At 34.0% G+C, this 15520-nt stretch overlaps 2 protein-coding genes and 1 pseudogene across 3 annotated transcripts in view; 1 reads left to right on the forward strand and 2 right to left on the reverse strand.

Annotated features, from left to right (window-relative positions):
• Nucleotides 1-911: 911 nt before the first annotated feature.
• On the reverse strand, nucleotides 912-5645 carry LOC143631715 (4-diphosphocytidyl-2-C-methyl-D-erythritol kinase, chloroplastic/chromoplastic-like). The gene is made up of 11 exons (XM_077100388.1): nucleotides 5458-5645; nucleotides 5294-5389; nucleotides 4554-4622; nucleotides 4358-4462; nucleotides 4223-4279; nucleotides 3009-3209; nucleotides 2501-2593; nucleotides 1653-1752; nucleotides 1471-1570; nucleotides 1188-1273; nucleotides 912-1103 (listed from the first exon to the last, which is right to left on the reverse strand). Exons 1-11 carry the CDS (start codon nucleotides 5599-5601, stop codon nucleotides 1003-1005), a joined length of 1152 nt encoding a protein of 383 aa, XP_076956503.1. The 5' UTR covers nucleotides 5602-5645; the 3' UTR covers nucleotides 912-1002.
• A 1951-nt stretch (nucleotides 5646-7596) lies between these two features.
• Nucleotides 7597-9649, reverse strand: LOC143631725 (uncharacterized). Its single transcript, XM_077100394.1, has one exon. It carries the CDS (start codon nucleotides 9586-9588, stop codon nucleotides 7738-7740), a length of 1851 nt encoding a protein of 616 aa, XP_076956509.1. The 5' UTR covers nucleotides 9589-9649; the 3' UTR covers nucleotides 7597-7737.
• A 3795-nt stretch (nucleotides 9650-13444) lies between these two features.
• Nucleotides 13445-15520, forward strand: part of LOC143631700 (rho GTPase-activating protein 7-like) — a 28036-nt pseudogene continuing 25960 nt past the window's right edge. Inside the window, exons 1-4 of the transcript XR_013153407.1 lie at nucleotides 13445-13489; nucleotides 14918-14988; nucleotides 15076-15145; nucleotides 15226-15370. The product of XR_013153407.1 is annotated as a rho GTPase-activating protein 7-like (transcript). The remainder of the gene's footprint in view (nucleotides 13490-14917; nucleotides 14989-15075; nucleotides 15146-15225; nucleotides 15371-15520) is intronic.

Raw genomic sequence — 15520 nt, forward strand, 5'->3', positions numbered from 1 at the left:
TTTCATATATTATTAATTAATTTAGTTGTAAAATATGGGCTCCAAGTTGATAAATATGTTTAAGCTTTTAGATTTTATGTTTTTAAAAGGTGAAGAAATACGTTTTCAAATTATAAATCTTTTTGTAAAAATACGAATATAAAATATTTAACTCCTAACTGCGGCGTGCTTACTCAGTGAAATTTGACTTGTCGTATGTTTTAATCTGCTTTATCACAAACAAAATGTTTAGAAACCTTTTAAACTAGTCTTTCGGAGGTTGGTGAGACCGATCAATTCACGGACTTCAGTTGGAAAGCTCTTCAACATCTAAGCGCCTTTCTTGGCATTTGAAATCCACAAATACATGTCCGGAGCATGAACATAAAAGAAAGATGATGCAATCTATTATTATGGTGGTGTGTTGATGTATATGGAGGGCTCTAAACAACTTTATTTTGACGAATAGTTTGGTGAAGATTGAGAAAATTTTGAGACATTAAAGTTTTTTTTAGATTAAAAATAGGGCTAGAAGCATGAATTTAAATTGGGCTAAGTGAAAGATATTTATTGTTGTTAGGTGTAAATGTCTAATAGTTTAGGGTTGTAATTGTAATATGTTCATATACACGTAAAGGAGTATGAATGAGAAATGGTATCCATGATTTGAGATTATTATTATACCATATATAAATATAGGGGGTGTTTGGCCTCGCTTTTATTTTTTAGCTTATGTTTTATTTCCTTTCACAAATAAGCTTATTCAAATAAGCTAAAAAAAACCATCTTCAAACAAGCCTCGTCAAAAACCATATTGTAAACCGTGAAAACTGGCCGAACCACATCATAAACACCCCTGAGAACAATTGATGGGCGTAGGAAAAACATATACCTTCATGGTAAAGTATCATTACAAGAATGATATGAAGTTCATACCAATTTTTATAAATATAAAAACTGGATCATCAGTAGATCCTAAAAGGATTATTAAGCATACATCAACAACAAACATCCACACTTAGATTATGCAGTGAAACTAGATTGGTCTGCAAGTGAACCAGCAGCATTTGCTGAAGATGGTTCTGCGTACCATTGTTGATCTGCACGCGTTAGGAATGTAGCTTCTGCATTAACAACACGATCATATGTCAGAAATATGGATCAACCGAACAACTTATAGATCAAAGGGGTGAGTAATCTTGACTTACCTGAGAAAAAGACGTCCTTATAATCTTCTTCATCGTATATAAATTGTGGCGGATCCGGTGAACCGACCCCTACTATAGTGCTTCCACTGCAAAATCATTATGAAAATGATAACCAACTAACATGATTATTTAATGTAGCAAAAATCATTATGCTTCATTTTTATTTCATTAGGGGTCACAATTCTTAACATGGGTGTTCATAAACCATTGAAATCGTCCAACCCAACAGCCAACACGGTTGCCAAAAACTGTCACCTGACAAATTAAACGAAATTATCGGTACCTTCCAGACATAAAAACAGCATCATATTTTCCACGTCCCGCAGCGATTATGCGTTGTTTTAATCGTTTCAGAGATGGAAGCACTTCAAACGCAGGTGGTTCTATGGTAATAACATATGTTAAGTGATATTAATCAATTTTGATGACATGTCATATTTATAATATAAATAAATAACTTCATACCCAAATCGTTTACACAAACGTCTTGTGATATTCCGTTCTTTGATATCTTCTCCAACAAGGTTGACGGGTCAACGGTACTTGATGCATCTAACCGGAACCGCTGATAACATACATTTCAATATTTGATCATTATTGTTATACGTGGAGGTGACACTTTTAGATCCGTTTAGGGATCAATAGATTGATTCGGGTTGTGTTTTATCTCATACCGGTCAAATCAAAAAGTCAAAAACAAAGGGGAATGGGTCAAGCGGGTTGAAAGTAACTTAAAGTCCATTTTTAAGGTCTTAAACCTACTAAATCGTTTTTCCATACTTTGATTATGAGAATTATACGGTTTTTGTAATGAAAATTAGCCATTTATTGTTTTTAAATTATAAGAGGGGGTTGCGGCGCAGCTTGTTGCCCGCTTACCTGCCACTTCATTGTAAATCGTTTGGATGTTTCTATGAAATATAAAAGGAGCTAATAAAAAAAATTATAAGATGGAAAAATTAAAAAAAAAAAGAATTTGTATGCCAACCTGTTTTGACCTGCTTCACCCCGCACTTAATTTGACCTGTTTCATCCCGAACCTGTTTTGACCCATTTCAGCCCGAAGCTGGTTTGACCTGTTTCATCCCGGACCTATTTTGACCCATTTCAGCTCGAACTTATTTTTGACCAGTTACAGCCCGAACTGTTTTGACCCGTTTAAGCCCAAACCTGTTTTGACACATTTCAGTCCGAACCTGTTTTGACCTGTTTCACCCCAAACCTTGTTTAACCCGTTTCAGCCCGCTTTGCCCCGTTACCCAATTCGCATGACCCACCCATCTTGTCACCTCCAATCACAAGACAAAAATTACCTTGTAAACTTCAGCTGTGGCGCATGCCTCGGGAGGCTTAATCAGAACCATTGGCAGGTCGAAAGGTACCGGTGAGGGTATATCTTGGACAATCTAACATCAAAAATGTGACAAACAAATCAAATTACACGCAATATATTTACTTGAAATTAGCATAGCATTAGACTATGTGTAGTGATTTAACTAAAAGGTGAACCCCCCCCCCCCCAACACCACCAAGAACTGCCACATGGACAGGGGGGCTCACACTAACTTTTCCATAAAAAACGCATAATGATTTAACTAACACCACAATTGTTATTTAATTATTTGATATAAAAATTGTGACATGAGCATGGCCCCACACCCCTTGTCAATGGTGCTCCTGCCCTTTTGCACTCTTCACGCCTACCCATTTTGGTGTTTGGCGCCTTATGTGGCTGACATGGATAAGAGTGTTAGCCCATAACACCTAGTCTTAAAAAGGAAACAGCAAATAGATCATCTGTTAATTTAAATGGATACGTACCTCACCTCGACCGGTGCAATAGGCGGCTCCATTGGAGAAAAAGAACGGGACATCTGAACCGATCTCACCCGACCATTCTTGAAGTTCTTTTTCAGTGGCTAGACCGCCACTGAACTGGTTTGCCGCCCATAGTGCAGTTGCAGCGTTACTACTTCCGCCTCCAAGCCCCGCCCCAGTTGGAACTCTTTTATCAACATGAACCTGCCACAAAATATCATAAGCGGATAAATAATAATAGAGGTCGCAATTTTGATACATGTGGTTAGAGTTTACGGGTGTAAATGAGCCAATATGGTCGTGAGGTACTCGAGATCGGCTGGTTAAAAGATAGAATCGAGCCGAACTTAATCAAGCTTGAGCCAGAGTTTCACTTATCAAGCTTGAGCTGGCTTGTGAGCCTAAACGAGCCATAATTATGTAGTTTTTATTTAATATACTAAATCCACATTTATGTAATAGTTATTATATATACAATTTATAAGAATAAGTAAATAATATATATTAAGATCTACATAAAATTTTAATTAAAATATATACATGTATATAAATAATTATAAATGTATATAAATTAGTTAATATATAATAAACAAGCTGAGCTCGAGATTGAAAAACTATCCAGGAGCCAAGCTCAAGCTTTAGAAACAAAGCTCGATACAAGCCTATTGCGTGTATAACTTTGATTTAATATAATCAATATTTATATAAAATTATTACAAATATAACTATATAATATATATTATGATATATAAAAATTACAATGAAAATATGTATGCATATAAATAAATATATAAAATATACTTAATAAATGATAAATGAGCTCGAGCTTGTAAACTACTCACGAGCCAAGCTCAATCTTTAGAAACAAAGCTCGAAACGAGTATAGCTCGAGTTCTCATAACCTATACGTGGGAAGCTCAACCTAGGCTCGGTTCATTTACACCCTAATTCAGAATGGTCAATCCAGATTGTCTTTTCTTTAACGGGTCAAACTGGTAAAAAAATAGCTTAAAATAAAAACAGGTCAAAAGTTACCAAAGAACTTTTCTCTCTCTCTCTTGTATAAATGCTCATAAATCATTTTGTTCTCAAAATAACATCATAAGACAACAAATTATTTACTACGAAAACTATTATGGGAGGTTAACATCAAACAAAAATTATATAGAATCTAACAACTAAAAATTCATTATTTCATGTAATTTTACACGTCTTACCCAAAAGAATTTGTCACTTCCAGTCTTCTTGCGGTATAAATTCAAGGCCTTTATTATCTGAATGCACAAAAGATTTCATAAAACCATTAAACGCGTGACACAAAAAGCACTAAGAATTAAAGATTGCTGATTTACCAAATTTCTTTCATCAAGTGGGATTCCAGGGACATTGGTTGACAATCGATCAGTAGATTTTGATGGTGACAAGGAGAACTTTATCTTATCACCAAAACTGATTACCTAAGGGTAAAACAGTTCAGTTTTCAACATCAAAAGTATAAATAAACCTTCAAAATATAGAATAAAAGATCAACAATATTATACAACTTACATGAAAGAGAGATGCCAAGTCATGGAACCCATCCGGCCTCTTACTCGTTATTCTTAAAAACACATTTATCTGCATTTCGAAAAGATTTCAAAGCCCAGTTCATAAACAGAGTGTTGCATTGACTTTTGAAGTCAAACTGACTTCAACTTTAAAATGCATATATTAATCAACTGTAAATGTACTAATATGTAGTCTTGTAAACATCGCTAGGCGCTACTCAGGCGGTGGGGTACTGACTGGTGATTAATAAGGATTAGCCAGGCGATGGGGTACCGACTTGAGTTGTGAGAACTTGAATGAACTCCACTAAACAGTAATTTAAAAAAAAACATATGTATTATATGTAAGTTACATCTACGAAAAAAAATACATTGATTGCCTATACACATATGATAGTTACGGGAATTTTATTTTTTTGATTTGTTAATAGAGTTCTTTTGAGTTTTCACAACTCAAATGATGTAATAATTCCTATGCACACACACATTTTGCATGTACATTTTGTTGGTTTTTACAAACCTTAGCATTTAAAACCCTTGTTTGATCATGTTTTGTTGCTTAAACACTTGTCGATGCTTAAAACACAGGTTAAGGGATTAAAAGCAGAGTAGCGATTAGGATAAGATGAAACGCATGGGCAGTGCTAATATCTCAAAATATTAATCCTCATGGAATTAGGCATAAATTAAGAAACATAATAAAAGAAAAGAGAAGATGAAAAGTAAGTAAGTATTAGTAACCTTGCAAGGAGAAAAGAGGGCGAGTCTAGACAACCCAGCATTCATATCCACCTCATCAGCTAACCTATTCAGCTTCTCATCTAGATTATACACTATCTGAAACAACAAACTCACTTAATATTAATCATCACAAGTAAAGTAAATTAAATGAAGCAAGCATCAACCTCCACTTGCTTTCTGCTATCAGATGAGGCTTTGATTACTAGTCGATTTCTGGAACCAAATTCAAGAGATGAGAAGCGTTTAGGTTGATGGTGATTGCCCGTGAATTTGGATGGGAACAGATTAGAAGCGCCCATTGTCGCCATCGATTCAACTACTGAAGCTTCACAGACACAGAGATTATTATTATTATTATGGTGGGTGGGTGGGTGGGTGTTTGTTGGTTGGCGGAATCAGAATTGGGGGTTAAATGAAGATTCTGAGCCTCTTTATTTTGACTTATAGACATCTCTTCTATATATATACACTCCTCTACTCTAATCTCATCTCTTTTGGATTGGTCCTCAACGTCAACATTCTACTCCCTTATTTAATCATTATTATTATTATTACTACTACGGTTACTAGTAGTATACCCGTGCGATGCTGCGGTGATAATAATATGTTTAAACAGATTTTTGGTAGTTACAACCTTTTAAACATATGGTACGATACGGTTTTTACAAAAAAATGAATTTTGCTTTTTGTGCGTTACAATTAATATATGAATCATAAAAACCAAGTTTTATACCCGTGGCATGGTAGTTTAAGAAAAATGATCGAAGCTCATTATGCTTATAACATGTTTTAACCATAATCAAATTGACAACTTTTTTTTAAATGACTCAAACTCATTTTATTATTGCATGTTTTGACATAAAAAAATTTTAAACCTTTATTTATAATGACCTAAACTTATTTGGCTTATATCCAGTTATAACTCAAAGGCGTTTTTACCTGCCAAAGTTCTCAATCGTTGACCCGGAACAATAAAAATATTTAAAAAAATGATCAAAACTCATTTTGATGTCATTTTAACTTGAACCAAAATTGATACTTTTTTTCTAAATGACACGAAATCATTTTGGTTATAACATACGCATCACTATTCTTACATTGGAACGTCGACAAAAATAAATATTTCGTAATTGTGTGTTTGAAATTTATTAATACGTGTTATATTTTAAGAAAAAGAATATTGATGATTATATGGGTAAACTAAAGGGAATGGAAGAGTAATTATTAATTAAATTTACAAAAATTGAGTATAGTTGAAGGGTTAAATTTGTAATTATATTTTAGGTTTATAATTGCATATTTGAGTTGTACTCTTATGGTTAATACATTATAATAAACACCTCAAAATAAAACAAAATTTACATTGAAAGTCAATAAAAATAAGCATGTTGCAATGGTAAGTTCGTTTTTGTTTAAAACACAATATTTCTTAAAGATATTGAAAAAATAAAAAATTTAAATGAAATTGTCAATTAAATAGGTAAAGATAGAGAGTTTATGTGTAACTAATTTTTAAATTAATAAAGTTGTATTGAAAGTTGAAGGATTACTTTTATAACTATATATTCTAAAGTAACTATTTATAACCGTACAAAATGCCAAATATACTATATTGCCCTTATATTTTCAAAATTTTATGCATTAGTGATTGTATTTTATGTAATAGTGGTTGTACTTCTTAAAATTTAAGAGGTCATTCACTCATGCTTTATATATAATATAGATATAGATTATTACTACTATAAAATTTGAGACTTAACTTTATTATATTTATTTACATGTGATAATATGTGAATTCTAATTTTTACATCATGGTAATGTTTTTAGGTGGATAACTTGTTTCTATTGTATGTACATGTTCCTCAACAATGAGAGGTAGTTTTCTTTTCTCTGTCCAACAAGCGAACGAACGCTAAGGTCTCACACACAACACAACACAACACAACACAACACAACACAACACAACCTCATACTCTAACATGGTTACTGTTTGAGGTAACATTGCTATGCTATCAACGCATCTTTCTTTCTGCTAACCAATCCCAACACAACACAACACAACCTCATACTCTAACATGGTTACTGTTTGAGGTAACATTGCTATGCTATCAACGCATCTTTCTTTCTGCTAACCAATCCCTTCACTTTACTCCTAACTATTTTTTTATTTGCAACTAAACTTAATCCGCTTCAAACAACTTACCTGAAATTGTGGATTTTTTTTATTTATTTACTTTTCTTTTTTATCATTTTAACCCAATGAAAATCTAATGTTTAAATAAGGATATGTAAATAGGCAGCAGCAGCATAAATAAAGTAACCAAACAGACAGGCAAACAACAATAAACACACACACGTTTAAAAGTCATGTTTTCTTTTTCATTTTCAAACCATTTCTTTCTTTCTTTCTTTTCCTTATTCTTTTCAAACTCCCTCTTCTCCCCCTAGAGAGAGGGCGAAGAAACAAAGTGTCTGGGCAAACTAAACAAGTCTTTCTCCTCAAAAGGAGATGTCCATTCACCCGCTTCCGAACCACCACCGCCACCACCAACCACCCCAACGCCCACTACATCAGGGACTTGCAACCCAGCCACGCCACCTATTGACAACGCCGGCCTAACTGCACCCCTACCAGGCAAAGATCCCGAGCCAGAATCCATCCACGACCCGTTCGGTATAAACCCACCACCAGCTGGTGCAGCACGATTTAAACTCCAGTCTATGTTCGTGTAGTCAAACTGTGACGACCAGTCACCGTTCCAGTCTTGTGACGGGCTTGAAACCCCGTTTGAACCGAAACTCGAGAACAAGCCTAGAGAAGTAGCAGCCATTAACGGTGGAGTTGAGGTGGACCCCACCGTCCTGTTATTCCACAACTGGTTTGTAGCAACTGGCAGTTGACCACCATGATGGTCAACCACCCCACCACGAGGCTGATAATGAAGCTGGTCATACAGTTGGTTGGTTCTATAACTCGGGGTATTCATGTTAAAGCCTCTTGTCGTATGGAACCCGTTTGGATTCAAGCCTGTTAAGGGTTCAGCTGCACTGTTAGAACTAGAGCTCATACTTGTAGCAGGCATATGCTTCGATTGAGCCCTCTGCATCATTATAACCGGTTCTCTAACTGACCCGATCTGAAGACTCTTTAGCTCATTACCAATGTTCATGTACGGTGTTTCGGTTTTGGATAGCGGCGGGGCAGCCTGCAACGAAGACGTCAATGAATAAGAACCAGACGGGCTCGGGCTCAATCCACCAATCGCCCACCTCTTTTCTAAAGATGGAGCCGGTGGAACTTTCTTCAACAGTTGTATATTCTTGCCGCCAGGTTCTGCTAATGACCGCCCTGTAACCGCCACGGCTCCGAGTGCTTGATTTTGCTTTAGTTGATGTATATGTGAAGCTGGCTGTGGCGGCATCTGGGTGGTGCCGCCAAAAGGTTTAGGTGGGGCACCGTTTTCCTCCGGCTTAGACGGGACAGAGGCAGCATTAGATTCGGTTTTCTGAAACTTTAACAAATTCTCTGCCGCCTGCGCAAGGTCACCCTCACAGGCAACTACCGCACGTTCGACCTCTTGTTTTGAGCATTTAAATTTAATTTCCATGTCAGCAATTTGAGCAAGCTCGTGTGATATGTCAACTTTCAAGTTGCCGCCACCATGGTCAGAGTTGACTTCTTTTTGGTTGACTGAATCTTCACCACCTTCAAACAACCAAGCCACCGATTCTTCTAACTTTCCTTCGTTTAAAATAAGGGCCATTGTTGCGCGTTCAGAAGGGAACCCCATTGCAACGAGCTGTTGAGAAAGCGATTCTAGCTTTCTCGACATTAAATACCCGCAACAACGTTCGTGCAGCTCCTGAGCCCGTCTCTCTTTCTGTCTCTGATGTTTTTTCTCATTTTTTTGACGGATTTTTTCTCGTTTGTCATTATCGACCCCAGTACCCGCCTCGTTGCGGGTGGTAGGACCGTGAGTCGGTTTGTCTTTTGGGTCTTCTGACTCACCTGACCAACTACCATTGTTGGACGCACAATCATACTCCACACCTGTATGAACAGAATTCGGGTCATCTGTATCATCAATATCGTGAAAACGGCCATTGGTGTGAATATGCGGAACAGATAAAACTGATTCGGTTTCGAGTGAGTGAAAGGTCCCAAGAAGTGGGTTGTAACCGCTAGAGGGAGCATTGCCACCAGTGTTTGCAGTTACTGTGGGTTTGGTGGAAGGCTTTGGTTGTTCTTTTCCTGCTGCTTTTTTATCCTTTGACTTTGACCTGGAAGTTGACATTTCTGTTTCTGGTTTTCCTGAAATGTAAATGATTTTACCTTGGTGTTAAATACTTGCAAACAATTGTTGTAATATCTAACATCTAAAACTAATGATTTGCTCGTTCATGTAGTAACTGATACATTCTTATAATATCATAACCCTAAACATGTCATTAATTAAATTAGTGTCTGCAAATAAATGTCCAAAAATACATTTTATGCTTGATCATTGCAGGCTTAGTTAAGTTCAAGTAAACAAAATACAATCTGCAGTTTCAAAAGTGCAAAAGAGGAGCCTCAATTCTCAAAACTAGATGGAGCAAGTGTGAAGAAAATAGTTTCGATTCTCAACCGAAATGATTTCAGAAGTAAAGATCCAAACAGTTTGAAAGTTTTCACAAAGTTCCAGATGGTGATGGACACACCAACACAGATGTAATATTCTAATATCCAGCATGCGATACACGAACGCAGATGTAAACTTTTATTCTACCATAATAATATATAAAGCCAGAAATTATCTTGCTGAAAAGCTAGCAGACCAAAATGCATCAGCCATCATTTGAAAGCGAAAACCTATGAATGGTAATAAATCACCAAATGAAGTATCTAAGCATCCAAAACCAAACAGCTGCATAAGTTACAACAAAAAAAAGTTGCAAAACTTAGAAAAATTACTAAAAATTATCCCAATTGAAACCGTAAAATGGCCGGAACCTAATCAGAAAACGCCAACTAGGTTTGATATATATAGTGCTCGGAAAATGAGTTACATCACTGAGACCTACGTTCTAAATGTAACATTTCATAGCATAACACCATACTTATTCCTGTAAACCTTTAACATGTTAAATCAGATAAGCTAATTCACAACAATTAATTACACATGTTAAAATTGCAAACAAACGAAGAAAGACATTTGAATGAATTGGATAAAGAGATGAAGTTTACCGCGCCTTTGTTTGTTTGTTTGTTAGGGTTTTTGTTTGTTCGATCGATTTGATTTGTTAGGGTTTGCGAGTCGAACGTAAATAAAAATGAACCCCTTTTCCTTTCTTCTTTCACTCGTTTGTTTTGTTTTGTTTTGTTTTGTTGTTAGCTCTCTCTCTCTCTCTCTCTCTCTCTCTCTTTGGATCATACGTCTTATTTATGTATTGTATTTGTAGCCGACTTAGCCCATTGGGTTGCCTGCTTTGGGCTTTTTTTCCTCATTTCGCAAAACATTGCAACAGGGTAAAAGCAAGAAATCAATGAGAAATTAAAGACAATTCCAATGTTAAATTATACAAATTACTGTTTTTTCTCATGTTTGTCGTTTTAACTTTTTTATTTATATATGTTTGTTTTTATTATTTACTTTTTTTCAGTTAAATAAAATGAGTCTATTTAACATTTTTGGTACTTAATAATTTCTTTTGTAATTTCTTTATAAAAAAATGGTAAATAACCAGTTAGGTAGGTTAATCAGTCCGTTGATAACCTAGCCGTTTTTCATGATTACAAATTGCAAGCATAAAAACCAGTTATTGGCAATAATCGGTTTTAATCGCTTGACCAAAAATATGTTCGATAGTACTACCTACATATTCATCGGCTAAACCCATAGTTAATGATTATAGAATGTATTGATCCGAAGATCTAAGGGCCTCGAGTTACTCATGATTATATCAAGATCATTTATTACGGTTTAAAAGATTAAGTACGTTTCCACCCCAAAAATAGTAAAACAATAAAAAAAAGGGTCGTGAAACTCACCTTAGTGTCGGTGAGTAATGATGACAAGGTTCTTGACAGTACTCGACCTAATTGTGTCCTATGACAAGTACGGGCCATTATTAGGGTCGGCATGACATATTAGTTATGTCAGTTTATGCAATGTGTTCATCCAATAAGCTAGACCTAGGCATGGTACGACTATTTGGTGATACATTAAGTCTAATATATTATGTTTCGTAAATATATCTTCAGGGGTGTTTGGGATTCCTTATTTTCCCCTCCTTATAACTTATGAAGGATGAATAAGTCATTTTTATATTTATATATTGTTTGGGAACCAATAAGGCCTTTTAACTTTCTCCTTTTCCCTAAGGCCAAAAAATGGGTTTTCATAAGTTAGGATATGGTAACTTATCTCCTTATAGGTTTAGAATACACATTCCACCCTTCCATTCCACCCAAACACTTTTTAAACACAACTTATTCACTTATACAAAATGTCTCTTTTGGTCATTTTACATCAATAAGTTAAACAAAACGCTTTTTAATAAACAACTTATTGATTTATATTAATCCAAACACTTTTTTGGAAACTCCTTATTAGAAAGTCATAAAGCATTTTCAACTTATAACAAAAAGGCCTTTTCACAACAAATAAGGAATCCCAAACACACCATACTTATCTTATAAGTAATAGTAAATAAAATATATATTACATTATATCTTTATTTTAAAAGGAAATTGTATTTGTATATATTTATATTAATAAATATATTACTTGTATAAACATATTTTGAGAAACTATAAGTATTTATACAACCAAAAATACATATTATTGTAAAAATGATTTTAAATAAATTATCATACCTTGTACTTTTATGGACTTGACGAAATTAAACAAGTAACTAGCTAATAGATACTTATATATGTATGATTTTATGAGTAAAAGTATGTCTACGTTTTTACACAAAACATCTAACTTGTTTAAAAGAATATATAATCTTAAATATATTTGTTCTTATGTATGGTTAAAATAAGTTTATAAAAACTAAATTACTTTATTAAATAAACTTATATTTTGTAAAGTAACACTCAAGTGTCTCTTTTTAAAATAATTTTCTTCATAACTATTTTTGATATTTAATATATATATATATATATATATATAATATCTTTAAGACACAAAAGTAATAAATTTATAATATTTTATTCTATTCAAATAACTTATTAGTTTAAGTTTAATCACCATCTTATTTAGTGTGTCCATAAATAATTCTTTGTTCAAACATAACTCATGTTATGAGTTTTTAGTCCACTAAGTATATGTTAATATATCTTTTGGCCATCTTAAGGTTTATGTATTCTATTTACTAGTTGCACATTACTCGGTCCATAACTTACAACTATATTTTAAGTGAAGACATATTAGATTTTATTGTCGTTTGTGTTCATATTTACCTAATGCTAGTTTAACAAATTTAGTCAGTTTGCTACATTATTAGTTTTGTTTTGTCGGTTTTACTTGAATGAAGTGAGCATAGCCTAAAGTAGATTTGTAGTGTAAAGGGAGGGTTAGAATGGTATTCATACCACTAGACAAGGTAGGTGAAGATTTATAGCGAGGAAATAAAATAATCTTGAGCACTCCAATCTAACTTCTGACGCTCGTAAATCATCCTACTCCTTGGTTCCTCCTTAAGCTTAAGCACATTTTCTTGAACTTGACTAGGCCATGGAGCTTATTTAATGGTTATGATGGTGATGTTGGATAGAAATTGGATTAAAGTATGGGTTTGGTATTCGGACGTGAAGAGAGTAAAGTAATAAAGGGGAAGTATGATTTGTTTGGTAGTTGAATGCATGTACAAGCCCCTTTTATAACCTTTTGTTTCTGTAACTTTTTTTTTCTAAGTTATATGTGTGTGTATGAGTGGAAAAAGAGTTAATTACATTTTCACCGAATTGGCTTTTGGTAGCTTTTTTCTAGTGTGTTTTTTTGCTATATAATTCTCCTCGATGACTACTAAGTTAATTGTTTTAAATAAGAAAAAGAAAAGAAAATATTTGAGTGACCACTCCTCTCGTATCACGGGTCCATCCAAAAGAATCCATTCCATTCAACTAGAAATAGACAGAGATCTTCTTCTTCAATTCATGTCATGTCTGCTGCTGCAGCATTCGCATGTCGGCCTTCAAACACCACGGTTAGTTACTTTATACGTATCTACGTTGTTCAATTAATATTCATTCAAAATCTCCCATAGCCAGCCATATCGATGAATAACCAACCCATTCATTTATGCTTGCTTTTCTTTCAACTTGTTATTGTTTGTATGGAATGATTAATAATAATAATAATAATAATATTTGCTTGCTTTTCTTTCTTAATTCTAACTAAGTTGACTCTTCTGTTCTGTTGCTGTTTATTATTATTATTATTATTATTATTATTATTTTGTCGTAACAATTAGTTATGCAGGTTTTGATTTATATCTTGGAAAGGTAGTAGTGAGTGATGAGTAACTCAGATTATAAATTCAAATAATTATGTCATATTGTTTGTCTAACAATGTATATATTGTTTTTCTATACCCATGGGTTTGGTGATTCAGGTCTGGGATCATGGAAGTCATGGATGAAACGCTGGTTTATTCTCACACCTACTTGTCTCCTTTTCTTCAAAAACCATCCCGTTAGTCATCTCTCAAAATCACTTTCAATTTTTTATATTTAGCAAATCTTGAGATTTATTACTCCAAACAAATACCACTCCCATTTTGAAGCTTTACCAAACAACTTTTGCTTTTCATAAATCAAATAAGCCATTTTTAAAATCTCACCCCTAAATAATTTATTTATTTATTTATATACCCAAATTAGACAGAATAAAATGTTCCTTTCTAAGGCGCAATATTTTTACAAAAATATTAACGTATGAAAAAGTTACTGCCGTTTAAAAAATCGAATTGAAACTAAAAACTTAATATGGTTAAAAGATGAAGGGACAAACTTGTAAGTTGGGGTGAATTGGGTTTAAAAGACAAATTTACCCCTTTTTTCACATCTACTTTATGCATTAGCATTTGTAAACTCTTAAAATCAAGTGTCTTAATTTACCCTTGTCTCATATATTATATATAGTATCTATATAGATATTTTGTATATGTTTTAACTATAATTTGTTTATATATAATAATTTATACTATTTAGTTATTCTTATCATAATTTATGTAATATACTTATATACATTTAATATATAAATTAACAATTGTATAAATAATAGGCTCGTCTAGGCTTGCAAGCCAGCTCAAGCTCGATAAGTGAAGCTTGGGCTCGGGCTCGTTTATTAAACAAGCTTATTTTTAGGCTTGAGCTTCTTTTATTCTTGGCTTTATTCGAGCTTTTTGTGAGCCTATCACAAGTAGCTCATGATGGGCTCGACTCGTTTACACCCCTAAAACAAACGCGCAAAAACATGGCAACGTAAAGTACAGAAGATTTATCTGTGATTCTTTTGTGCAACTACTTCAAGATTCTCATATCTAATTCACATGTGAAGTTTAATATTTGATTCTTCAGAAGACAATTCTTTATTTGATCACATATATTTTTTTTTTCCCATTTTTGTTCAGAGTGCACTTCCTCAGAGAGAAAGTGAAGTAAATCTGACATTAGGAGGAATTGACTTGAACAATTCTGGAAGGTAATGCTGGTTATTGGGTGTGTGAATATTCATTAATGAAGTTTTTTCGCCTTAACATATAATTTATTGAGAGTTTTGCATTTTCAGTGTTGTTGTTAGAGAGGACAAAAAGTTGTTAACCATTTTGTTTCCTGATGGTCGGGCATTTACTCTCAAGGTTATAAGTTTTACATCAATTAGCTTATGATTGAAGTAATAATTTTAAACTCACATCTGAAAATAATTGCTAATTTCCAGACAGAAACATGTGAAGATTTGTATGAGTGGAAGACTGCACTTGAACAAGCTCTTGCACAAGCCCCAAATGCAGCTCTCGTTACGGTCCAAAACGGAATATTCCGGAATGCTACTGTTGATTCAATTAACGGGTCGTTTCTTCAATGTTTGTGAACTTCATTCTTAGCTTTTATTTTTTTTTTTCTGTGTGAGCCCACCTTAGGACTAGGCTTGTTAGTGAACCGAACGATGCTCGTTCATTTTACTTTAACCAGACAAATGATGAACACGAGCTATTAAACGAATGGGGTTTTCT

Source organism: Bidens hawaiensis, unplaced genomic scaffold, assembly GCF_021521415.1.
Source record: "Bidens hawaiensis isolate Kalapana, Puna unplaced genomic scaffold, B.hawaiensis_p1.1 tig00006250_1, whole genome shotgun sequence".
NCBI classification, from domain to species: domain Eukaryota; kingdom Viridiplantae; phylum Streptophyta; class Magnoliopsida; order Asterales; family Asteraceae; genus Bidens; species Bidens hawaiensis.

Coding starts and splice junctions, on each gene's coding strand:
- LOC143631725 (XM_077100394.1), bottom strand. CDS start 9,588: ATGTCAACTTCCAGGTCAAAGTCAAAGGATAAAAAAGCAGCAGGAAAA.
- LOC143631715 (XM_077100388.1), bottom strand. CDS start 5,601: ATGGCGACAATGGGCGCTTCTAATCTGTTCCCATCCAAATTCACGGGC. Junction 1,753..2,500: donor CCACAGCTGAAGTTTACAAG/GTAATTTTTGTC, acceptor GTATGTTATCAG/CGGTTCCGGTTAGATGCATC. Junction 1,104..1,187: donor TAAGGACGTCTTTTTCTCAG/GTAAGTCAAGAT, acceptor TTGTTAATGCAG/AAGCTACATTCCTAACGCGT.